Genomic DNA, 27,528 nt, shown 5'->3' with positions numbered 1-27,528 from the left:
CTTCTTTCCCACCTTCAGTTATTTATAAGCTTGCAACACAGTGGAATATTTAAGAGCATTTTCATTAAAAGCAGTATTATTAATCTGTATACCCATTTCGCAGGAAGTGGTGCTTATTCCCCATTTTATGCATTACTTCACACATTCAGACAGACAGGAATATCTTATTCAATATTTAGCACTACACAGCAGCTAAGAATATATTTCATTATATCCCTGAAAGTCTTCCCCATTCCTTAAAACTACAGTAAGTCACAGTACCTTGAAAGAACCCTAAGTAGGGTTCTAAGTAAATCCAATTGAGATGGAAAGTAAATGAGACTTCTCACTGCTTCTACATCTTTTTTACATTAACAGGAACAAAGAAGTTAATAAATTACATGTTTTCCTTTTAATTCCTACTAAACACTGAAAACCGGAATGTACTCAAATCCTCTGAATTAGGTAGATTTTAAACCTGTACATCTTCACCAATAAAATTAACTTCAAAAACTCTAAGTTAACAAGCCAACATCAAGAATCCTATCCAGCTGCAGTAAAAACACCTGAACTGAGCTCTGATAAGTTATTCCTCTCCAGAGCCACAGGTGGAAACATACAGCTTACATCTACCCATCAGCAGCCTGAACACAGAAATAGCTGAAATTAAGTCTGGACCCCAGCTGTATGGTCTAATATGGACACCTTAAGAAGTCCTTCCCACAGCTAACGATTTTTCTCTCCACATTTATCAGCACATGGGATTACAACTGTGTCAGTCCAGCACAGCAACAGTTCAGGAACAGGAAAAGGCTGAAACACCACATTTTTCCTGTCACAGATCAGATTTTGACTAAGTTTTCAAACTTAGCAAGCTGTGAATATTCTTTAAAAAAAAAAAAAAAAAAAAAATTACTCCTTCCTGAAAGATTTACCCAATTTACACCAAGTAATCTTCTTCGTAAAAGTTTCCATCAAAATATTGCCATGTATCTATCCTATTACAAAGGTTAGTGGTATCTTTTGGGGGGAATTACCTCCACCCATTAACACATCAAGTGCAAAATATAGAATACATTTGAAAAAAAGGGACTGACAAAAAAAAATTCAACCCAGAGAAGACTAGTATGTCATATACACTGCCTTCACTTCAAAAGCTCTTCTCCTTGCAAGAGAACAGTGGCATGGAAAGCAACATCCATCTCATCTAAGGGAAAGATGTCTCTAAATCTGAAATGAGAGCAGGTCAACAACTATTGCAACACTTCCAAGATGACTAACGTCCCAAGAGTAGCAAAATGCTAAGACTCCATTTATTCTCTCTTAACAGGCTTGGGATTGTTGAGCATCTATTTTGGAGCCATATGAAGAAGCCACTAACACAATGTGGTGTTTTCACCCCCTGGTGGGTACCGGGGGTTTCCTCACAGATGCCCCAAGTTCCTCCTATTGGTTTGTCAGCATGGGTAGCTCCACAGAGGAGCATGGCATGGCAATCCCAAATACCTACCAGGATCAAACAGTGATTTTAGGCAAACAAGCTATTAGTCTGGAAGTTCTTTAAATGAAACCGCATCCTCTCAAACACCTCGAATCTTAGTTATTTGTTTTCACGGGTGCTGCCTAACCATTTGGGAGACCTCCACAGCCCCTCCCTAGGGTCATGCTTACAAGTCCACAAAACTCCTTTCTCATTAGAGAGGCACGTCTTAATCTCTGCATTATTTCTGACCATTCAGGCATTGTCTGCCACAGATGCAACCTACAAAACAGAATATATCCATAAACTCAATATGCAGATTACAAATTTATCAACTAAACTGTCAGACAAAAAGGGTGTTTAAAACGTCAGATGCAAGTACTCTTAGCAAAAAGAAAGCAAGCAACTAACAAAGAAACAATTACCACCTGCTTACAATCTAAGTGGAATGCACAGGGTACAAGAAAAAAACAACAAAAAATAAAAACAGGAGTCAAGTATAAATTCTCTACAGTGCTCCAGATGGCATTTGGTCACCAAATGCAAATGAGAGCACTGCAACTTGCAAATCTACAACTTTGCTGTCAAAAAACGTGCCAACAGTAAGATACTACCTCTCTCCATTTATTTCTCATGTAGAATTTACAAAAAATATTTTAGTGGGAAACAGCACAGCAGCTGTAACACTTGTCAAACCTCTTCAGGCAGTAATACCATTAAACAGCATTTCTCCTTGGGAAAACACTGCTTTCACAAATCAGAACATTTCCAACTTCTTCAAACTTGTAAAATCACTCTGTTTTTTCCTCCACTTGGAGACCCCATACCAATTATCTTCTTTCACTTGGGACAGACTAGAGATCTTCCATCTTCTTTCTACCAATTTAGAATTCAATCAAAATAAACAAAACTGAACAGCTGAGGCTGGCAGGAAAAAGAAGTGTAGGAGTATGTGCAAGACACACCCATGAGCACTATCTACTTCACAGCTGCCTAGCTAATCTAGCTGCTTAACTCATCCAGAGCTGTTCTACAAATAATTGTTTTTACTTAATCTTCCATGACAGTCTTTAATTATCTACACAGTTTTGGAAAGCTGCTGCATAAACAATTGTTGGTAGTCGTGTCTGTTTGTAACTTCTAAAGTTGTCTTCGCTACGACTATTTGGAATTCTTGCTATATTAAAGACAGACTGCTGCTTCCAAAATTATCTTGAATGTTAGATAAGGCAATCCACATGCAGACGCAGAACTAAGAGGTGTTTCTGAAAGAGAAGTCTCAGTATAGACTTCTCATTTGTTAAGCCTAAGTACTGAATGTAATGTATCATTATTTAAGCGTGGGGCTGCTTTCTTCAGATAAATCAGTAATTCCAATCTCTACTTGAATAAACAGAAGTATTAAAGTTGGCACTATATTTTTATTACTCTAATTTCACTTTCAAAACACAAGTCCTAAGCAGAAAACAAGAAATTCAGAACTGCGAACAACTTCATACTCAGGAAGAATTTGTGATCTTATGAACAACTGTTACGTCCTAGAGCTCACTTGTAATAAAGGCAGGACTGGTAAAGCAGCAAGTTGCAGATAGAGTACAATCTTCCACTTGGAATTCAGTTTCAGATTTCCGGGACCTGTGCTCTTAAACGCACACGTGCAATCACAAAAGTAAAGCCCTGCTCACTGAACTAGCAAGTTACTGACCACAGTGACAATCCAACCCGTATGAATGAGATTTTAAGCTACTATAGTTTATTTTATGGCTAAGCTATACTAAAAAAACATAATATTCTAGTACGGCTCAGCTGACAGGCAAGTCTATTGGTATACTCACTAACTTACTTTCCTTTTGTATGCCAAAATGCAAAAATCTTTTATATTTTCGAGAGCTGAGGAAACTAAACTGTATTTTCAAAATGAGGAAACTAATTTTAACTTTCTAGTATTTCAGTACTGTGATCTACTTATAAAATAATAGCCAAAATAGACTCGTGTATTATGCCTTGCTTTTGCAGGAAATATTCAACACTGTCCTTTGTCATATTTCAAGGAATCAATGTACATAAATGCCTCATTTTGCCAATCAGATGTTCAATATTTCATCAATAGGGATGTTTGAATTGTAAAAAAAACTGCTGAAACAGAACAGCTCTATCAGCAGCAATTTTATTTCAATTATAATGTATTTCATTCCCCTGAATGAATCACGCTTAGTCCTCCTTTCTCTAACTCCAAACTCGACTTCACATCTCTTCACCTCCCTCTACACAGTCCTTCCTCCAGACAATACTTTATCATTGAGCGATCTTTACTTCAATGTTCTTTCAAATCGAAGCCGTGCTGTTGTGCAAGGGCAGACATACCTTTTCCAGCACAGCTGGCTTTAGTGTTTGTGAAATACACCAAGCTCAGACTATTTTTCATTCATGTGGTACTGCTACAGTTGACACTTCACAAAGCAGTGCTCTGGCAGCCAATTTTCAGCTTTAATTCCACTTAAAAGTTTTGGTATCGAAGGCTCCAGCCTTCAAAACATTTTGGACCAGGCAGAAATGAGTCAAAGCGATGCCACTCACCACTTGGTATACTTTGTCCCGTGCTATGCTCAAGCAGGTTCAGCTACTCAAACATTTAAATGCTTCACCATACTGTTATTACTGGGTGCAGCATTATATTATTCTAACCAAAATCTTAGTTCCAAATAAGCTGTATCAATTCACAACAGAAATAGAAGCCACAGCCTCCAACTCCCCTTTAATAAAAAGACACTTCAGTCCCATATAGTATATTTGAAATATTAAGTAAACTAGATTTCCCAAAGAGAAAAACATATATTATTAAAGCTTTGCTGGGCGCATAGAAATATTACCCATGCCTTCATTCAAAACAGGTGCCTCATAAAAAATTCACAGCAGTGGAATGGCTTAGTGCAGCACTTCGGAGCCATCTCTTTAATTATACATGAACACGCAGCTACCTGCATGAAATATGCCTAAAGATACATGGAAAGTGTTTCATATCTGATTTCACAGGCTATCTTACCAAACAAACAATCCAGTATTTGTGAAATATGAAGTCTGTAACCATCTGAATGTAGGTGGTTAGAGCAGGATTAATGAGGAAGAAAATGAACATACTATCAAGCAGAACCGAAACAGCATGAGGCAGAGGTGGGCAGATAACAGGCAACTAAAGCACACTTGACAAATATGATATGGTATATGCTGGAACTGACAAATCTTTATCACCAAGCAGCCAGAAGGTATGACAGGCTACAAGGATGAAAAGTTTGTTGCAAAACCCAAGGAACTGATCCTTGACCTTATAATATTATTATTATTATTCCAGGACTGGTAAACTTTCACTATTTTAATCTCAGATGAGGCTAAATGAAAGTACTTATGGGGTCTGGTTAATACCTTTTCAAAGTTACGAGTTTTCAGGCAAACTAGGTCGATTCACAGCAACAACATATAACTGAAAAGATGGACAGACGGATGGAATATGGATGTAGTCAAAACCAAAAAAGGTTTACATCAGGTGAAGTTAATTTTGTTCAGTCATTTTAAGGCTACATATTCTGGAAACAATGAGGACACTCAAGCACGAAACATACAGTCACGTAAACTTATTGCCACCTTTGTCCTACCTTCCTCTTTCTTTTATTACACTCACTTGTTGCAACTTGCCTCCATTTATGCTCAAACCCTGCAGCATGACCAACATTGCAAATTCTGACCTTGCAGAACCTCAGTGATTTACCTGTGGTGCCACGGAGTTCAGCTGACCCTGCAGGATAGGTATTTTGTTCCATCAACTATTACCTTATGCCAGAAATTTTTGTTGCAATTATTCTTTGAACTAGAATTTACTCTAATTTTACAGTGCATCAGATTTCAGGGGAATTTAGGAGAAGAATATCCAATGCCAGTACCTAAGTTCAAGTTCTGTTTTGCACTTTATCTGCAGATCACTTGCACTGGAAAAGTCAATTTTGTAAGTATTTTTTCCCTTTAGGTCTCAACATACAAGTTGGGACAAAATTGTATATGGTAGCTAGTTAAAGGCTTTAACAAGAGTTTGTTTTCCACTGAAAAAAAATATAAATAAATCAAGAACAAAGAAAGAACAACTTACTGTGCAGTTCCCGATGTATCACATCTACTAGGTTTGGTTCATCTCCCCACCAGAATATCCACAGTTCCTTACAATCCGGTTTGACGTCACGGCGCCACACACAAAGCAAGTTGGCCTGCAAGCAGCGGATGAAGCTGAGCAGAATTGGATCATCCTGTGCTGGGGCTGAAATGATAGGGCCACAGTCCCCATGACCTTCAAAATTGTACCTACGCCATTTGATGCCTGTGAGTTCAGCCTAAGGAAAGGAGAGAAAAAAAAAAAAAACATTAAATCATTTCATTTCAAAACATAGTTATACTACTGGTTTGTTTCATTTCTTTGTTGTTTATTCCTAGAATTAAGCTCTAAGCAGCCAAATTTAAGAACTCCTCCTGTTCCCATATTTTCCCCTTTCTCATCCAAGGAAAAAAAAAAACAAAACACAATTTTAGAAACAGTACTGAATAGAAAACTGGCTTACCCTTTCAGTTAGGTTTTACCACAACCATACTTATTTTCAGCATTCCTAACCCGACTGTTATTTTACTGTAAAACAGGTTTAAAAAAACAAAAAACAAGGAGGAGGAATAAGGCCTGTTCCCTCGTGCTGGTTGGAGGTTAAGTGATTTTGGCATCAGCCTGAAAGCCAGAAACTTGAAGATCACAAATAGCAGGTGCTACAGGACATAACTGACTGATAGAAAATAGCATGAAACTAATTTCAGACTGTGATGTTTTATGTTTATCATGCACGCTTTTTATTTTTGTTTTTCTCATGTGAATGGGAGTGGAATAAGGATGGTTGCCATTTACTGTCTCTCGACCTCATAATATTGTGTTAGTTATCCAGAAAAAATAAAAAGAACAGGAAAATGGCCACCACACCTTCTGGGGAAGAGGTTCTTCTACAGAGGGTGAAAATCAGTAAGTCTGGAGGTATTCCACTGCCTAGCCAAGTGAAGAACCAACTACCAGAAAGGAAGAAACCGAAGTACTCCATGAAAGAACTGGCAGCTGGAGCCAGGTTGGGAGAGCCACAGTTCTTTTTCCCTTTACATTTTTAGCAGTGGAGACTCATAGCTATCAAATATTGCTTCCCTTGGTTTCTGACTGCCAAACTGCCACCTTTTTTTTTTTTTTTTTTTTTTTTTTTTTTTTTTTTTTTAATTTCTCTCACCCTGCCCATCACACCCCTCCTTTTCCTTCCCCAGCCCACTGGCCTGGCTCCCACCCTGCTTTTCCTGCACTCCCCATCCAGCCCCACACCGCTGCTGCTCCATCCTTGCTCTCCACCTCCCGCTGCCCCCAGAGCCTGCCCAGGACACAAGCAGGAGCACTCACTCATGTGAGGACCATTGCCAAAGACAGCAGCAGTATGTATGTGCTCTGTGTCCACAGTGGGCTTGTATTCTAGTTTCTAGCCCATGTTACCCTGTTCTCACTGCTGTTACTACCTTTACTGCTTCATTGAAAGCATTCACACCCTCCACTTTACTGCTCAGAAATAGCCAGTGCACTCAGCTTGCAAATGGTCCTACAGGAAAAGCCAGCTGGTCTGCAGGAGCAAGCTGCAAAAGCTCAAATATAGCAACTACCCCCTGACAGGAGGAGTCATTGCCAGGCAGAAGAGGAGAGGCGCAGCAGTGGAAACACTAGCTGCAGGAATGGAGCGTCCCCCAGCAAGCAGTAAGTTAGGCAAGGAATGCCTGCTATTTAGATGTAGCTTTTCTCTGGGCAGTACATATGGGGAATGTGAACAAGAAAGAGGGCCAAGTTTTAGTCCTAAAGAAAACAAGAGACTTGCAAGTCACATGTGCCTCCTCCGCACAAGGATGCTTTGCCTACTGGTCTACACCACACACCGTGCATCACATACACAAAGATCCTTGTTTTCAAGGCCACAAATTTACTTTATTATCCATTTTTAAAAGTCTTTTGCTGCAGTAACTGGAAGCAGGCTGTTACCTGTTAACGAGCTGGCTGCTAGTTGGCTGCTGAGGAGCTAAAGGTGACATTCGTCGTACTGACAACATAGGCAGAAAGTGCTGAAGCTCCTTTGGCCTTACAGATACATCCAGTAAAAGTTTCCATCATTGTCTGCAAGGTGCCTGGCACAGCAGGGGTCTCACCTGTGACCAAAGTTCCTGGGGCTACACCTCAGGGAAAGTTTTTTGCACACAGGAGCGCAGCAGTGGCCCTCACGGGGAATGGGACAGCCAACATCAAGTGAAATTGCCCATACTCTCTGCACATTCCTATGAAATTGGTAATCCTCACCCCCACACTGCTACCACCCTGTATTGGGGCAGCAGAACGCCAACTGGTGTGAAACTGCAGGAAGCAGCAGAGTCCCCATGCTGGGGATTTTCCCCAAGCAGCACTGCCACACTGGGCTCACAGAGATGCTGCCCCACTCAGAGAGGTACAGAGTGATGGAAAATCAAATTACAAGAGGGGCACAGCATGCACGGCACGTTCCTGGCACAAGAAAGGGCACACGAGAGCAGGAAGAAGAGGCAAACGGGAAGGCCAAAAAACTATTTTTTCCACAGTGGGCTGCTGTGTAGTGCTGAAATACCTCACACATTACATAATACCCTAAAAGAAAGTACTTAGGCACGCTGCTCCAAAACATCTGCATCTGTTCTACACAGATCCCTACCTACAGCTTAGAAAAGCAACATGCAGGGCTCCTGAAACACAGCGGTGGCTACTGCCACAAGTCACAAAGCCTCAAAGATCAGTGCCAGCACAGGCAACCCAGGAAAAAAATTACTTCAGATGTTTATGTTGTAATCCTCTAGAAACATACAGTAGGTCACAAAGAACATGGAACAGGAGGATAACAAAAGAAAGAAGTTACTCAACAGCACCACACACTTGATCAGCACAGCAACAACCAGAGATCAGCTGTGTGGAACAGCAGACAAGGTCCTACACAGCTTTCTGGTAGCTCAGGGGTATCAACCTGTGACTCCCCATCCATGCCGTTGATGAAATACAGTTAAGAGCACAGATGCAGCTCTCATGGCTTCTAATTTAATTCTACACTAACACATTTCTGGAGCATTTAACTCTGTAGACTGAGGGATGACTTTGTGCTGGAGCTAACCAGGACCACTAGCAAGCACCCATGTAAAAAAAAAAAAAAAAAAAAAAAAAAACAAGACACGTAAGAAAAGGCAGGCAAGGACTGGGGGTTTGGAAGTTAGCAGCATCAAATATCATCTCAGACATGCCATTTCCTGGTCAAAGCAGCAGAGATGCTGCTCAGTGCATTTATTTGGATACATCTGTTTCTGCTTACATTTTTAATAGGTAAGCACCAATAGTAATCCCTTGAAGCTTCCCGATTTTGTCCCTGAGTTTAATTAAAACTGATTTCAGGAAAAGATCTGAATCCAGAAGACACATGAGGAGATTGCACCAGGCACACACATACAGCCTGTACCTCTACAGACAGCTTTCCATTTAATATTAACGCACTGTGTGGAGAATAACAGCACCCACACTGAGGCTTTTGAAATATTCAGTTATTTAAACAAAAATCACTAGTTTTAGAAGCCCTCACCCTGTAGCCGGGTTTCACAGACAAGACAGCCAATCTCCTGCAGTTCTAGTGACCCAATTAAAGAACTAAAAGGTGGCTGCATTCACACATACCTCAGCAGTGAGCACAGGCTGCGACCCAAATGGCAGCCTCTTCCTTATCGCCAGCCACACAGGTCCACCTCCAGCTCTGCACCAGATCCAGCGATCACACAATCGCTGGGTGAACGGAGTCAGCTCACCAACTGGAAGATGGAAACCAAGAAGAACAGCCCAGCAGCTCAACACACCAAAAGCTTGTCCTGCTCTCAGCAGCCACAGAAGACTTGCTGCAGTACAATGGAGGACAGCAGAGCAGGTCCAGGAGCAGAGCTGCTGGTTTTAGAACAGCCTGAGCAGTCGCTGACATTGGCAGTCTTGGTTTCTGTTTGAGCACTAAACTGAACACGGTGCTTTCTGCTCACAACTGTTTAGAAATGAATGCAGAATATAGGAAAAGTCTTGCCAGGTGATGCAATCTATTGTGTTTCTTGCATCTTTTTCCATATGCATAGTTTGGGCTTATTTTATCTGCTAAAGTGTTCTAAACACTAAAAATGATGACAATGAAAGAGTTTACAAATACTTACGATTAACTAATATTGTTAGTAAGTCACGCATTATGCAAGGGGCTTTTTGCTTTGATTTATAAAGGAACATACTCTTTGGAGAACTGGGATATGAAAGGTTCAACTTCACAAACAAAAAAATCTGATTCAGTTAACTGTAGCTGGATACAGAATGAAATGATTCTAAGAAGCCTGCTCTGCATGCGCTGGGCCAAGACTGTAAGGAAACAAAGAAAACAGACCTCTAAGTCTAACAATAATATCTGAAGTCTTTACTAACATTCAACTTCTGACAGAATTCCCAAGACACTGCAGGACTTGGTTCTGACACAACCAAGAGCAGCTATTGAGGTAGAAGAGTGCCAGCATTCAGGCCCCAAATTCCATGGAGGCACCTGAACACACCCAAAACATGCCCAAGAAATAGGTAGTGATGAACACAGCCGTGCCAGTGCTTTCATTCAGAAACACAGCCCGAGAAAGAAGAGCTTACACCATCCTTTGAAAATAGGTGAGAACACGGGTTCCTTCCTGACTGCCTTAACCACTGTGCTCTGCAGAGCAAAACAGCTCTCCCCTTAAAAAAAAAAAATACACCTCAAAAAAAAAGAACCAGGAGTATTCAGTCCTCTGATATCCCCAATATATACCAGCAAGAAGAGGCAGAGAAAGCATATTAGCACTTTCTCTTGCAACCATTCGTCTGCTGCCCTAAATGCAGACACCACCATTGCACCCATCCACAACAGCTGGGGGCTGCAGCCATCTTCACTCCAGGAAGCACTCAGAACCATAAATTCCCAGTAGAGATAAAACCTAAGCTCTGATTCTTCCCTCCCCGGCTTAAATCCGAATAATTGACAGGCAGGAAGGCTCTTCTGCTGAGCTCATAGCACTCCGCTCAGATTGGCAGAGTTGAGGCTGCTAAAAATCACAATTCCCCAGTAACACCGCCCGACTTGATTCTGGCACGCCACCAGCAGTCCTGAAGATTTAATTAGTGCTGTGTAGCCACTGTGACTGTTCTCCTCTTCTGCAGCCCCTGCAGATGGAACACAAACAAAACAGATCTTCCACCTCTTTTTTTTTTTTTCCTTCTCATCTCCATCAAACGCTTGTCTGACTACATAAACTGTATGGGAAATCCACAGACCAATTCAAAATTAACTTCTCAGAAGACTCTAGGAAGTCCACTCATTTTATTACACAAAGCTCCCTTGGAGAGATTACACCAGGATACAGCAAGGACCAGGCAGAGCATCAAAATTGGAGTGCTCGCGTTCAGGCACACTAAGTGTAAAGCGGAGTTCCTTCTGTATTCCTGCACATTATGTAACTTTAGCCATCATTTTAACATACAGAAATAACAACCACACACAATTTTTCCTGCTTTATATAGGACAGAAGGGTAGGAAAAGCTATGGCCTCAGAGTGTGGCAGATCAGCACCCCAGCACCTCCAACACAGGAAGAACATGCAAACAGGAGGCAAAGATCAACAGAAAAAGCCTGGAGACTCTCATGAATGGACCACCTGGTATCACCCAGGCCCTCAGTTCCAGCCCTGACTTTCTCAAAGACTTCCAACGTGGCATTGTGCAGATCATTTCCGCTTTCTCAATTCTACCTGGAACAAGAAAAAAAATACTAATATATTTTCCAATTACCTGTCCAAAATATATGATTCAAAGTCAGGTCCACATAGAGTTTCAAGCTTTCTCTAACTCTCTCGAGAAGCAAGTAATGTTTAAAAAAAAAAAAAAGAAAAAAACACCATCATGTCAGTCAGGCACCTTCTACAAACAAGTTTCAGTTAACTGGAGGGAGCACAACAAAAGAAAAATATTTCCTGTGGATGAAGAAAACACATCAGCATTTGAAGACGGCACTCTGTATGTAGGTAAATTATCTCAGTTGGTGGGAAAACATTTGCTCCTGTTTAGGACAGCTCATACAGTCAGAACGGGTATAAAAAGCCCCCCAAAATCCAATGAGCCCCAGCTCTGAGCATGTGTCGTGTGCAGCACCGAGACGAAGAGGAGTGTGCATAGCAGCCCACCCAGGAAGAACACTGTGCCATGGTCCAGAGGACAAGCCACGATGTGGCACCATGAGAACAGGCTACATCGCACGTCCCTCTTGCCAAGGTAAGGATCTTACGCTGCCCGGAGTACCGCCCATCTGTTTGCTGGCCTCTCAAGTTTGGTGCAATCTAAACCCTTGCTCTAGACTCAACTTTTGTTTGCTTCTGCATGGGAAACTGTAGTTGCTAAGTAGCTTTAGTCTACAATTTATGCTTCAAACTGGAACATAAAAAAATGTAAGTGCCATATATATATTTGCCAATTTTATTAGTCTCATCTCAGAGAGCTCCATTCAAGTAAGTAGCTATTCTGAAGCCACTAGAGACTTGTACTAAGGACTACTCACAGGAGTAAAAATCTGCATAAGAAAGCCCTTAGTTCATAGTCCAAGAATTTAAACTGTAGTTAAAGGTGCCATGGGAATTACACCACCATTTTAATTAAATGCTGTAAGATCTTGCAGACAGATTCAAGATTAGCACCATCTGTTTTGGTTACAGGGTTTCATTTCACTACATCATCCTCACACGGCAACAAAATACCACTTCACACTCTGCTCGAGCCACTCAAATACCAGACAAAATTTATGCCACCCCGACACACCTCGGTACGAAGGGAGGACAAAAGGATGGAGACAGAGGGACTGAGGAGCACTGCAGACGCGTGCCTCCAGCGGGGCAAACAGCACACGCCGACAGCAACTCTCGTCCCCCACTCCCACTGAAATAAAATATTTAGTAACATCTGCCGAAGTCCCTGTCAAGTGAATAGAAAGAACAAAGGCAAGAAAAATAATGTACACACACACACATCCCCCAAGGAACTGAGGAGACGGCTTAGCTCAAAAGATGCTTTTTTGGGTCGTGCGAGTGGCTGCAGCCAGACTGAGGCAGCAGCAAGCAGCTGCAGGCAGACAATGTCTCCTATCTCTCACACTCCCGGCTCTGAACTCTTCTGGTTTCAAAACAACAATAATAAAACAAATCCTCCCTAGTGCTGTGCAGTCTCCTGAAATCATGCCATTTAATGAAGTACATATCACTCCCCTCTTTACCCTCTCCATTGGAAAGAAGGGGAGTGGTTTGTGTTCCCTTCCCTCAGGGCTTACCCCTCCTGTCCCCAGGAAAGGCAGGAACCCCACAGCAACAAAGCAGCCTCGTCCCATGCCACACAAGCAGTGTTGAGCTCCAGAGGGCATTCCTGCAAAGAAACCAGCAGGCCGGTACCAGCTAGAGTGACTGTGCAAACAATCCTGCACCAGTCTTTTTCATACTTCGAATACAAGAATGAAAAAAAACCAGCAAATTAAAAAAAATCTCGCATTGAAACGGCCTTCACACGGCCAACAGAAAGTCCATGTAATGCTGAACGCTTCAAAGAGCGGAGCCATCAGCTGGGCTGAGCACCATTCCTACGTATGCACCTGATCAGCAACAGAATGATGCCAGACTTCATTCCCTTCCTTCTCCACACACACTGTCAAGTGGCTGGAAAACAAAGGAGAGCCACTAACAATCATTTGAAAAAAAGAATGAACAAGTTACCCCTTTTTTGTTCTTTTCTTCTCAAAAGCCAGCAAGCACCTGAGTACACCCCAGCACGCAGCATGCCCCAAACTGCTCTCTGCCGGATCCCTCTCCTCGCCCCACAGCACGCTGCCCTCTCCCCCTGGAGCAGATTATCTGAACGCTGCTACTTCAGAGCTGTTGGTGACAAGCAGCAGCATCAGGGTACTCGTAGGTCATCTTTTATCTTTGCACGTCTCTGTGAAGGATTTAGCTGTAAGCAAAATCCTATTATCAGAAGTACTCCTGATGGAGTCCTGTGCCTGAGAACATTTCAGATACTGCATCGTGGTCCTGACGACCAGAAAACCAAGATATTTAGAACAAAGTCCACACATACCATTGGTAAGAGCCACAAACAGTGGGAGCTGCTATGCCTAAAAACTAACCAGTAGCGACAGAAAAATTTCTTCCCCTCCCCTCCTAGATGTCAGCGCAACGCCAAGGAGGGGTATGAGGGAGAAGAGGCAGCTAGGAAGGTTAGCAGATTGCTCAAAAAACAGAAGTCACCCCAGTCTCAATAGGAATTGGAGGTGGTTACCAGCTTTTCCAGTGGAGAATGTAAACGGGCTCCAGTTTAATGCTCGTTTCAGTAGTCCTGGCAGATGGAGAAGCTGCCAACAAAGAATTCTGAGTGGCAATCATAAAAGAAAGTAACCTGATACAAAGGCCCAAACTGCAGATATATACCCCAACAGTCACAGAACTTCAGGGTTAAATAGGAAAATGAGAAGTCTAAAATAAAACACAGCAGAAGAAAGAAGTGCACGATGACATAAAGAACAGCACCTCCCTAGAGTCCAGCATCTCAGACAGCTATAACCCAGAATTTCTTAAACATTCCATTAGAGAAGGAGAATCTGTGGAAATGAAAGACCTTAATAAATATTCTCAAATGTTTATTAGAAATCAGCATATACTTTATTAATAAAGAAGCCAAATAAGCACAGGCCATGAGGGAAAAGCACTCCTGCAGGTAAATAGCCACTTGACTTGAAAAGTCTTCCACTTTCACAGCAGAAAACACCTGGAATCAATGCATAGAAAAGTGTTTTTCAACATTTTCACAGATGATAAAATGAAGGGGGAGAGGAGGAAACCTGCTAAACAACAAAATCTGCTTACAAAATTAGAGTCGGAAGGATAAGAGCCCACCGAGAAGAGCTTAAAGATTACACACAGTGGAAGAAATCTACACTGAATTAACACACTGACTTAATATGGGTGGCATAAATCAGGAGTGGGGTTTACACAAGCAAGAAAAAAAATAAGGAATTTTTGGAAGATGACCTTTAGGGTACATCAACATCTTTCTACTGCAGCAAATGGCTTTGCTCAACAGATCTCCAGCCCCTTAACTGCATGGTGCCAAACTGGTGCCTGGTGCTCCAGCTCTCTTCCTTCCACCATAAAGACTGCAATGAGGTTCACCAGAGATGTACAAGGATAATGTGATAAGCGTGGCCAGCAGCCAAAAGACTGAGATTTAGCCACTACTTGAAAAGATGCTTTCAAGTCAAAAATATTCGAGATACACAAGATAAGGAAAGTGAAATATGATAGCAACACCTCAGGTAGGCACGTGACCCAATCTCGCACAGGCATGCACTCGCACGCACCCCTGCTTACCGGTTTGAGTGCAAGAACCAGGACATTGTCATGTCAGAGCCACAGCATGAGAAAGGGAAATTGCAAAGCCAATTTCAACAACAAAACAGGTAGCAAATAGGTAGGAACCCAGGTTTCACTGGGTGCTAGCTACTAGGTGAGATCAATCTGCCTACATGGATAACATCCCTACCCCTTAAACCAAAACCAGACAAAAGCATTTAAAAACAAGACATGGTGGGTTTTGATTTTGCTTTGGGCATTTTTATGTGGAATAAGGGAAGGGGAATGAAGCTTACCCGTGTCAAAAGTGAGCAGGGAGAATAAACAAACATCTATCAATGTATGCTTTATAATGTCTGGAAGCACAACGTCTTCTCCAGGTCAACAGACAGAAGGAACTAAATGCTTTATTTACATTTTAACAGACCCTAGGTTTACGTGTTTACTAACCCGTAATCCAGCTCCTAGGATAGCTTGTAAAACTCTCCTTTTGTGGTTGATGCACTTAAAGAAGATTTGTGGTAAGGTCTCCCTAATACTCTGTTCGCTGAACCTCTGCAGGTCAGGCTATGCCACGATTTTACTGAGCAGGCCAAAAGATAGCACAGAGCTCCACAGCACTCCAGCCAGTTTCTTCACAAAAGGGAACCCATTATATTGTGCTTCCGAGCAGACAGCTGAGAACAGATAATAAAATGGGAACTACCACTGCACTCTGCAGCCACTTCAGATAGCACACAAAAGAAAGCAAACAAATGTGCAACGTACTAACCAAATAATCCTTTCCCTCGCTCTAGAGGGAGTGAAGGATTAGGTTTCCACATTCCCTTCAAAAGGCCATAATCAAACTAAGTAACTGCCCACTCTCCAAATTTTAAAATAAGTAAATCCCCTCTCACAGAAAAGAAGTTGTCCAGAAGAAGTTGAAAGAAGAAGACAGAAAGACATATCAACAGCAACAAGAGAAATTAATAGCAAATCTGCAAGTAAATGAAGGAATCTTCTCTCTTCCCCAACTTTAACTTTTTATTTTTAACTGAAGGAAGGAAATATCAAACATCAGAGTCATACAATGGACTATCAGATGTTTCCCAAACCAAGTAATCTGACATATGGGCAGTAAAAAGGAGGAGAAGGGGGGGAGAGGAAATAACAACCCAAGCAGAGTAAACTTTGGCCTACTGAGTTAAAGACTGCAGTTCCTTTTCTTCCCTTATTAAAAAAAAAAGGCATCTCAGAGCTGAGAACTCGAACATTTTTGAACACCACATCTAAGAGCAGCTGCTTCGTGACCACCACCAGCAGCTCACGTGGTTGCTTCGCGCTGCCTGCCCCAACCGGCCCTGGCCCAGCCTCCTCGCCGCAGGCTGGGACGGTCACGGCGGCACATCCGCAGCTGGGCAGCCTCCGTCCTCCAGCACCAACACCAACACCATCCACCCTTAGTGGGGACAGCACGGAATGCCTGAACTGGTAGGCAGTCTGCCAAAAGCCCTTAGCCTTATAAAAAAAAAAAAAAAAAAAAAAAAAGGAGAAAAAAAAAAGGCAAAGCCTACCCCTCTCAAGAATTCTTCCATATGAATCTTCCTTAATATAGAACGAAGTGCGTAAATCCACTACATGACTGGTCATGTAGATTCACTTTGCCAACTTTCTGACTGTCACTGCTGCAAATATAAGGATCCAGCACCTTTTACCAGCAGGAAATTCTGGAAATTCAGAGAACTCAACTTAAAATTGTATTAAAACACACAAACAGAATTAAATAATCAGAAACACCAGGCTTACAATGAAACCAGCAAATTCAGAACAAAGTCATTTAACCAATTAACCTACTCTGCCAGCAAATAAATTATTTTTTTTTTTTGTATAAAAGTGTTTGGCATGGTTACTGCAAGACATTCCTGGAATTGATTTCATAGCTTGCCTAGCCCCAGCTACAAATTCAGTAGCAGTGCGGACCATCTATGACTGTGAACTGAGACTTAGAAAAACCCAACCCTAAGCAAGTGCAGATGTACCAGATGAGATCTGAAAGCTTCCGAGTAAACTAGAGACTCCAAGGACAAAAAAAATAAGGTTTGGTACTGTCACAATCCAACACATTTTGAAACTTGTATCTCATACCCGTTAGCTCTGAAAGCACCGTTACCAAAAAACAGAGGACTGCAAACACCTGGATCAGTAGTATAGGGGACTTTACCTCCAAGTTTTCTTCTCGATCCTCTGTCCTGACAAATTATTGTATTTTATGCACAAACAGAGAGCAATAAGAACAACAAGGCATTGCCTGCAGCGTAACTCCTTTGCAACTGAAGGATGAATTAAGTAGAGTTTTACTGAACAAGCTTTAAGCGTCCTTCTCTGACACACGGTTGGGGTCACAAAGCCACTCAGACTTGGCTGCAACCCATGCTGCTGCCCAACACTGGCGGGGGGAGGAAGGAGTCAGGGGTACAGGGCAAGAGCTCAGAGGAAGAGGTTTTCACTATGTCAGTAGCCTGATCTGGGCTTAAACGTGAGCTCGTGAATCCTTTCATGGTCACTAAAGCATAGAAAAGAATGAAGGGGGAGGGAGAAAAATGAAAGGGTCGAGGGGAAGCACAACTTTTCCCTGTAATTAATATTATTTTCCTTTCATAGAAAGCTGAGAGCAATACATTACACTGCAACTGTGGTTGGAGAGAGAAGAAAGTACCTAGAAGTGACACAGAAATAAAAGCATGTCATATCTTACACTTAAAAATTAATTTTAGGGGACCAGCCATTTTTCTCCATTTTCATAAGTTAATTATATTCGTTCCTCAGCATGGGGACAAGGCCTTTGTGTATGTTTGACCTCATCTGTGTTAATCACATAAACATAAATATTGCCTAGAGGCACATTACACAACAGCAACACACAAAATTTCCTGTTTCAAAGAAACAAAGGAGAGAATGCCACTAAAAGCTCAGGTTGTATTTCCATACGCGCCATTGCAATTCTGTTTTGGAAAGTTAATTAAGCCACAAATGAGTCAGTGAGAAATAACACTGTCTGAGGTAGGAAGCAAGTCAGGATTTATCAAAACTAATCAAAAATCCCCAAACAAGCCAACAAAAAGAGCACTTAGACCTCTTAGATTTGTCATCTACAAAAACACAGGCATCACCTTACGGTGTAACAAGCAGAGAAAGCTCCTGAACCAAAAGTTAAACGTACTACAAGGCAAAATGGTCTGTTTTCAGTCGTCATCACCATTTTAGAGCACAAAAACCCCAGACCACATAACCCACTGAAGCCCTGGCAGGAAGCGACGCACACAGCCATCAGGAGCATTGCGTACGCACCTCACAGCGCCTGCAGAGGGAATCTAGCTCAGCACCGTGTTTGAGGGGTGCTGTGGGGTCTGGTAGAGGAATATGTCTTTATTAGCTGAGATCTCTTGGAAACTGCCAGCTGATGGCAGGAAATGCTGGGAGAGAGGAGCTTCAAATGCAAGCAGTAGCGAAACTTGGGCTGAGCAAGAAGGATGCCCCCCGCGTAAATACACGCTCTGTATAAACAAATCAAGAAGGACTGGGATGTGGGAAAACACTCGTGCACTTTAAAAACTGGCAGGATAACACTAAAACAAGCATGCTTCTAATCAGTGCAGTATTTTTTTCATATTATTTGTGTTACCATGGCACCACCAAGTCCCAAATCCCACTGTGCTGGACTCTGCGGGAAAACAGCAGCGCACGGCTCACGCAGAGAACACGAAGGGGGGAAGGAATACGGGGATCGAAAGAGTACAAAGCTGAGCTGGTCGGCCTCAGGACAAGAGCCAGGACAGACCTGCACCTAGCCAGAGCTACTCAGTTGCCTGCAGGCATCACACACACAAGATTAAGAAAGGGTTCAGGGCAGCAATGCAGTTAAGTCCATGGACATCGACTGGTAACCTTCCTCAAACACCACGAGCTAGAAAAAAATAGGAAAACAATCAAAAGATGGTAGTTCACTTTTGATGACAACAGCACCTATGGGAGTTAGGATTCACTTGGTACAAACCAAAAAAAAAAAAAAAAAAAAAAATCAAAGGCAGAACAGGGCTGACACCTTTGGAAGAAGTCCCAGTAATGCAGGAGATGCAAGAGCAAGGGAAGACAACGAGAGAAAGCAGGGGCACAACACGGTCCCAGCCACAGGATGGGACAGAAAACTGCAGCAGCGTTCTTGGTAAGAGCAGGGATGGTTTAGGCAAACAGACAAAAGGATGCTGCCACAGCAAAGGGGGTAGAAGTGAAGACGGGGCGGGGATTCCCTGCAGCAACCAAGGCAGAGCAGAGACAGAAGGTTGAGAGCTCTCAGCTGCAACCAGAAAGCTTTCCCCAACAAGCACAAGTGTTCGGCTGATTACAAAGTATGCCATGCCTGTAACATTGATACCTCCGGGCATTTGAAGAGCAGTCTATCTACACACACACACACACCCTTCACCAAGGAATAGCATTTCTGAATAATTAGAGATACAAAGAAAAGGGAAGAACATCCATAAAAATTCCTTTTTCACCTGGTGACCAACCCGATCCAGTTAACAGCTAGCAGCTATCTCACAGAATTTTCTTCCCTGAAGTTTAAAGATTTCAGTTTCTATAGATTTCTTCAAGATAATTGTATTGCAAAGAAGGAAAATAATAGAAGAAAGGTCTACGTATAGGATTAAAGAGTTCCTTCTTTAATCTCTCTCACATGAGGAGGTGCTCTCAGAAGCAGAAGGGAAAGAAAAAAACCTTGGGATCAAAACGTTGTTGAGAACCGGGGTTCTGATGTCAATGCTGCACCAGTTATGTAGAAACATCCAGAAAGGTTTTTTCAGCTAGCGATAGAGCAAGTGAAAGTTGTGTTTCCTAAAAAAAAAAAAAAAAAAAAAAAAAAAAAATCCTAGATAAGCAGGTCAGCCGCATCACTGCAATGTATTTTCTGAGTTGTGCTAATGCTGACAGCAGCCCTCTCTGCAAAGGACTCATGCTGCTACAAGAAGCAGGATGCGGTCCTTGGGCAAGGTTTCCCAGCCCCGTGTGTGTGCTCAGAACCTCATCAAGAGGTCAAGAAATCCTCTCTCAAATATTTCCCACTGGCTAGCTCGGGACCCTTGGGCACGCCTTGTCCTGATCCACAAATATAACTCCTCCTGATTTTCCTTGTGTGTTATTCAGAAGAGGTCGGTTACCCAACACATCGACTCCATCCCCAAGGGGGGGGGCAGGCTAAAGGTAGCACCGCTCTGAAGGCCGCTCTGGCCCCAACCTCTTTGGGAACCCACAGCTATTTTCTTTAAGTTCACACCTGGAGGGACGCCGTTAAACTCCTGAATACTCTCCAACAGGACAAAAAAGTCTACCCCTGGAGATTCTTCCAATTCCAAATAAATAATCTCCTGTGAGATTAAAGTGAGCAAGCTTTCTAGTGTAGCTTTCCTACTTCTATCCTGTTACCCAATAAAACTCAGAAGAAAAAGTAACTGAAGAATCCAATAGTGCTGGGAAGTTTCAGAAGTTAATTCCATTTCTTAAAAATATATACATAAAGTCACACCTCCATAGAATGTGAAACAAGCACAATACCTACCACGGAGAGAGGCAGCATCCTACCTGCCTTGCAGCCCCGCGTTTATAACCAAGAGCTAATACAGGTTCGTTTCCTACTGCTTATGGATTTGGTTGGGCAACCAACCATTTACGATGAAGTCTTTTACTGATAGTTATGCACCACCACAGAGAACTTCTACAGCAATCTCTGCATTCCTGACCTTTGCTTTCAGATGCCACAAAAAACCTTTAAGCACGAATTTCAAACACCCTCTTGCATCCCCTTGGCCCCTTTCAGTTTCACTATGAAAACAGCCACAAGACCCACTGATCAAAGTCGGCTCCTGTCACTGCTGGTGAGCCGAACGCAGAACCCCCCCAGCGACCCTGTAAGTTCGGCTTAGAGAACCAAAAGGAGCAAAGACCAAATCCCTGCTCTCCATCCCTTTCTTCCAGCAGGTTTCTGTAAGAACGCATTCAAACAAGTGCTCCCGACCTCTTTGCTAGCAGATGCTATGAAGCATTACATAAATTCGTATCGCTTCCCAAGCACACCATCGTGTTCTCCAGGCTGAAGCCTCCCACGGCACCTAACCTTCCATCACACGAAAGCTGCTCCAGATTTTCGGTTACTCCTGACACCTTGCTGCCCACTTTCTCCAGCTGCAGCACACAAGTTATTGTGCAACCTCAGCCCCATTTCCCAGAGCGACTCGTGCCTGTTGATCACCACAGCAGCAAAGCCAGACAGGTGAGGAAACGTCTCGGTACCTCGTGCGAGCCTTCACCTTTGTGTGATTAACCCTTACGCACAGGAAGAACCAAATTAATTTCAGTAAGGCTACCTCTGTGATTCAGGATTATTCAGAGGAGGACGGTATTAAAACTCCAAGCCCAGCATGTTACCTCGCAGCATTTTGTCTGGAGGTAGTTAATAGCCAACTCTTCATTAGGATTTAAATAAGAAAGTGTTAAGGGCCGGTTTATTAAGTAATGTTTTGACAAACAAACAGTCTTTTTTCCAAAACAGCAGCAGACATTTTGACTGCTGCCGAAACAGTTTGGATAAATATCATTTCTTCTCCTGCTGGGCTAGAAGTGCAGCCGCTGGTGTGTTTTAATGAGCCCATCTCTCCACGGAGCGCAGACAAGTTCTCATCCAAGGTGCACTCCGATGACAAATATCCAAAGCGGCCCTTGCATCATCTTGCTCAAAGACGCTTGACGTTTACAGCAGAAGCTCAGAAGTCTTTGTGCACGCTGCCCTGCCCGACAGAGCACACACACACCACCCCGTTTTCTCGAAGGGCGCTGGATTCCTGCCTCACCACAGAACAATGCACGGCGCAGGCTGCAGCCCTGCGCATCGCCGCGTCCAGGGGGACACCTCACGACACGCAGCTGCGCAAGCCCGAGAGCTCTTTCAGTGGCTGGATGCTCAGAGCTGGGTTTGTCAGACTCACGTCAGGCTACGCCTTCCCCTCACGTGAAATATTGTAAGCTACAAACCTGCACACGTTCTGGACATCACCGATAAAGCAGAATCCGTTACTAGAAAGCTTTAGGTTATGTTTTTCATACAAACATAAAATACTTTCAGAAATTATTTCCCCTGAAGAGACTCAAATAAAAAGCAGTGTCTGTCATCTCTCTAAGCTGCCTGCAGCTGACAGAAAAATAAGCTACAATTCCTGAACTGCCAAAGCAACCCAAATCCACGACAGCGACCAGCACAGACTCGCAGCAGAGCCTGAGCTGCTCTGGGCGGGGAAGATGCCGCTCCACAGAAACCAGTGCTCGTGGGATGAAGTGTGCCTCAACACCAGCACACAGACATCCCATTTCTGAGCTGCAGCTTTCCAGGCGAGAGCATTCCTTCTCGATTCCAGCCCAAAACAAAGCGGGAGATAAACAATGACCTCTAGCAGCCAGCGCCTACCAGTGGGACAGGTTTCGGACAGCCTCGCAATGCACCGCGCTCCTAAAGAGGGGTGATTTCCCATCCCTGGCTGGCAGGGTTGCACACCCTCTTCTGCTGCACTGCAGAAGTAAATGATTGGCAAAAGCTTCTCTAATTAGTAACCCAGACTACTGTAGCTTTAACACTTCATAAATTTTTAAAAGAATATGACAATCTGAGGTGAAAAGGTCAACCGCTGTCAGCCACAGGTTCCCAGTCAGTATTTCCTTTCCCAGTACCCTGCACTGGTACATAAACCCTGACAAACACTGATGTAACTGAAAGTAACTCACACTACCAGTCACCGTGCATTTGTATATATGCGTGTATATACATTAAAAATACTATTTAATTGGATACTTTTTGCACACAGGGCCAGGAAACAATAAAAGCATTGCAGTTGGATGCACAGCACCGCACGCCAGGTATGGAGAGCTCCCACAAAGTCACACGGGAGATTAAAGGGTGGCACGTTAAACTCATTATCATTAGTAAGCCCACTCGCAAAAGAATTCAGCTGGATTTATTTTGACAGTGTTACGCACCCATGTAAAGATTTCACATTTCCCTAGTAGGGTGAAAAAACAAAGCAGACAGACCAAACCACAGCGACTATGAAATAACTCCACATTCTAACGCACGCTAATTGCACACCGCCAATTAACGTTGGCGCTGACAGACCTGCAGTTTGCAGCTACATGAAGTTATGCTCCTCAGAAACACGCTAATCGATTTTCCGTGAATAAACGGGGACCTCACAACTCTACACGTAAAGGATAAACATTCACTACCTCGCTCTTACAACCTGATCCAATCGTCTCCCTCGTGCTTATGTTTTTTTTCTCTGCGTGTATTCAGGATCACTGTAACAATCCCTGCACCTCCACACACGTAGCGCTGCCACACACCAGCATGTCCCAGAAAACTCTGTCAAGCAGAAGCCTACGTACAAGCCTAAGTAACGTAAAAGTTCATCAAAGAGCCAGAAATAAGAACTGCGTTTATTCTCACTGAAGAATCTCTGGGCCAGTTTCCTAGCAGCATAAGTGACGACAGCTCTTGTCCCAAATTCTCAGTAGGTATGAGCAAAATACAGAAAGCACACAGATATAACAAGCCATCAGGAGCAGAATAACAAACATACAGCAACAGAAAAAAAAATATTAAACAAAAAGATTGATCATTTTGAGTTCATTTTCTTCCCCCCCCCCCTTAATTCCTAAAAAAGCTAACATGAGTCTCTTCCTTTCTGTTGGAAAGGAAAACAAAACCTAAAAATCAACATGTTCACCCACCTCCAATTCTCCCAGAGCACCAGCTAAGGGAGATGCTACCCACCAATAGCTTTTGTATGCCACTACCCAGCCTGCGTTCCAAGTTTGTGGTAGCCGTACCACAGCACGCACCGTGAGCTCCTCCTTCCCCCTGCCCCAGCAGCAGGAGAAGGCTGGGGCTGATCCAGCAGCCCTCCCACTCACCCGGCTGCTGCCCTGCCACAAGGGACGAAGCTCCTGCAGGTGGCAGGTAAAATAAGGCACGGCAACAACCCCGTTTCCAAGCGGCCTTGCCCTGACACGGAACCAGACCGTTTTCTCGCTTTAAATTTAGCTCACGAAGCTGCAGCTGGCTGATAACGTAATTCCTGCAGCGTTAAACCAAGCGAGCCGAGTACAAAGTTGTCGATCGCCAACCAGACGGGAGGATGACATCTCCGCTAGCCGCCCAACCACCAGAGACCATTTTCAGCTGCTTCCCTCCACCGAAAAAAAAAAAAAAAAAAAAAAAACACAACACAAACAAACAGCGTTTCTGCCCACCCGAGCCCCACACACACAGTGGCAGGGCAGAGGCCCCCAGCCCCGACACGGCGCTTGTCCCTGCCAGCAGGGACCCCCCCAGGGCTGGCAGCGCCTTACCGGGGAGGGGGCCGCTCCATCCAGCTCCTGCCCCCCAGCAGCCGAGCGGGGAGGGCGCAGCAGCACGAAGCAACCCCGGGGCGCCGAGCCGAGGGAGGAGCCAGCGGGAGGAGCAGCCCCACGCTAGCGGGGCTCTAAAACAACCCCCCCTGAGGGGGGGGGTGCTGGCCGCGACCCACCTCCCCCCCGGTACCCAAATCATTTGTCTCCCCCCCCCCCTCACCCTTCCCGGTGACCCCACTCACCAGCGAGAAGAGGTTGGAGTGGCAGTCCTCCAGGCTGGCCCCGTTCGCCACCCAGTTGGCCGCCGCCGTCATGATCCTCGGCGAGCCGCGCCGCCGGAGCGGGGCATGTCTGAGGGGCCGGGCCCGGCGGGGCTGGGGGAGCAGCGGGCGCTAAGCCCCGACCCCAGCCCGGGGCAGGGGGGGGGCAGCGCGGCCGGCAGGGGGCGTGAGGCGGCGGAGGAGAGGCCGGGGCGGCGCTGCTTCCAGGGGGCCCCCGGCGGGGAGGTGGAGGGGGGGCGAAGCGAGGAGGAGGAGGAGGAGGAGGAGGAGGAAGAAGAAGGGGGGGGGCCTCCCTCAGCGCCCAGCCGCGGCCCCCCCCCGGCGGCGGGCGGAGCGGCTCCGCGGCCTGCAGGCGGCGGGGAGCGGAGGGGCGCCGCCCGGCGGAGGCCGCGGCTCCTCCGCTCGCTGCTGCGGCCGAAGGAGGCCGGGAGCGGAGGGAGGGGAAGGAAGGGGACGAGGAGAGGCGGCGGCGGCGGCCCCGGGCCCGGGCCCGGCCGCGGGAGCGCTGCTGGCGGCGGCCCCGCTGCGGCCCCGCCCGGCCGCCCTCGCGCACCCGCCGCTGCCTCTCGCCGCTCTGACAGCAATGGCGGCCGCCCGCCGCACCGCGCCTCGCCATTGGGCGCCGCCGACACACGTGACGCGCGGCGGGAGGGGGGCGGGGCGCGGCGGAAGGCTCCGCCCACTCGCTCCCCTCCCTCCCCTCACGGCTCGCGGCCCCGCCCCGCCGGGGGCGCGCAGGCGGGAGCGCGCTCGGGGGTTGGGGTGACTGGGGGGGGGGCGAGGGAAATGGGGGTCTGGGGAGGCCGGTGGGCACCCCGGCAGTGTAGAGGCTGCGGGAGGGGGGGGCACGCCGCAGGGTGAAGCTGTCTCGTGTCATTATTGCGGATTTTGTTCATAAGAAAGCCCAAAATTGGGGATTTTCTACATCCCCAGTGTCCCGCTGGGTCCAGCCCAGAGGAACCCACAGGTGCAGGTCACAGCTCAGCAGCCTGAACCTCACACGGACCGGCTGCTGCGCCCTGCACGGGGGACAGAAAGCGACTGTCACTGTCCAAAAAACAAAGTTTGTGTAGAAACTCAAGCTTTGGGACAGAAACAGGATCATAGAATCTATAGAACTGTAGAACCCATAGAATCTGTAGGATCTATAGGAACTATATAATCATGGAATCTATAGTCATAGAATCTATAAAACGTATAGTATCTATGGAATCCTAGGATCATAGAATCTAGAATCATAGAACCTATAGGATCAACAAACCTATAGAATCTATAGGATCATAGAACCTATAGGATCACAGGATCTATAGGATCATAGAATCATAGGACCTATAGAATCATTCTATGATTCCGTAGAAAATGTAGCACGTTTCCAGTGCTGTCATTCAGTGGGAAAAGTTTTCCCTCCGTGCCTAATGGCAGCTTTCCTTATCACGATTTTTAATCTTATTTAGGCTTTTTTTTTTTGCTTTTCAATTTATTTTCTTTGTAATAAATTAAGAAGATTAGCATCTGTTCTAACGACTGAATGGCGTTTGTTTGGACTTACCTCACAGTAACAAACCTCTAAGACAAACAGGCATCACTGCCATTCACCCAACTTACGCACACAGCGAGAGAGAGAATTTGGGCTAAAAGAAAATTTCCACCCAGGCCGGCGTTCTCACGGCGTGCGTTCTGCCACCGACAAATCTATTGTGCCCCGTTCACGTCACTGTCACACCAAACAGGATTCTGTCTTGCAAGGGCTGGGGCTCTGCTGGTGTTTCCAAACACACAATTTAAATATTCACGTTCAGCTACAAGTGCACTTTTTATTTTTGAACATGCTAAATCACCAAATAAACTCCAAACTCACCCTAGGGAGAGCTTTTTACCTTCCTTCATTTCATGCAGGAGATCAAAGTGCCACAAAGGTGTTGTGAAAGCTCCGAATTGGTAAGGGACAAAGCTGACAAAGTAGTCAAACTGCCAATATTCTAGGAAGCACTTGCTGCAAGCTGGCAGAGCAGAATCAGCAGAGTAGAGTACTCTGGTCCATATTACTCCCCTTTGTTTTAGAGACAAGTCTCATAAACAGAGAACACAATGTGACACTTGCAAATTTGTCAAGCAACACGTGTTAACCACAAAGGTTGAAAAACACACCCTTCCAAATTAATACACTCCTGCTTCAGTTATAAGTCCAATTATTAAGTAATGCCTAGGGTACAACAAACACTTTCACAAAGCATCCGTTCCATTTCTGAAATAGAACATTAACAGGAAAAAAATAATGTTTTTCTTATTATAAAAATATTTTGAAATCGAGGATCACTTTATTACTTATCCCAGAGAGCAACAACAGTGTGCAGGATTAGACCCTGCAGACCAGTGTATTCATGTTTCCTCCATGCACTGCTTACCCTCCAAACGGTACACCCACTTGTCAGCATTTCTCTTCTGTATCTCGCAAGTAAAATGACCTACTGTGCCTGATTTTCTCCTGATCTTAAGATAACCCCCACTGCGGCCTAACACATAATTCAAATCTGGTTTTGGGGGATAAATGTTAATATACTCACACTGCTGCTTCTGCCATTTTTTCAGGATTCTTTTGAAAGCTAACAACTCCTTAAACTAAATATCTTTCAGTGTAATTACATTCCCTTTGTGAGCGAATGTTTTAAAGTCAAAGATTTGCTGTTCTGTTTGCATTTGTGCAGAGCTATCAGTTTAAAGTTTTGGCCACGTCTCTGCATTGCAAAGTTCAATTTGTTTTTAAACTGAAAAAAAGATACCATCTCTTTAAGTCTTTTACTGGTTACTTGACTTCAT

General features: G+C 44.5%; 1 protein-coding gene across 5 annotated transcripts in view; it reads right to left on the bottom strand.

Annotated features, from left to right (window-relative positions):
- MED13L (mediator complex subunit 13L) overlaps positions 1-25,260 on the bottom strand; it is a 191,721-nt gene extending 166,461 nt beyond the window's left edge. Inside the window, exons 1-3 of one of the 5 annotated variants that reach the window (XM_082774463.1) lie at positions 24,673-25,260; positions 5,807-5,835; positions 5,598-5,731 (exon numbers count right to left, since the gene is read on the bottom strand). In XM_082774463.1, the coding sequence (XP_082630589.1) occupies positions 5,598-5,731; positions 5,807-5,835; positions 24,673-24,744 (235 nt within the window). In that variant the 5' untranslated portion in view covers positions 24,745-25,260. Of the gene's footprint in view, positions 1-5,597; positions 5,836-24,672 lie in introns of all 5 variants that reach the window. The other 4 variants (XM_082774464.1, XM_082774465.1, XM_082774466.1 and 1 more) reach the window with 4 other exon arrangements.
- Between the last annotated feature and the right edge of the window lie 2,268 nt (positions 25,261-27,528).

The sequence above is a fragment of the Aythya marila genome (genome assembly GCF_965140915.1).
Source record: "Aythya marila genome assembly, chromosome: 17".
NCBI lineage: Eukaryota > Metazoa > Chordata > Aves > Anseriformes > Anatidae > Aythya > Aythya marila.
Note: the sequence above shows the minus strand (reverse complement) of the source record. Positions and strands in the feature narration are given on the sequence as shown.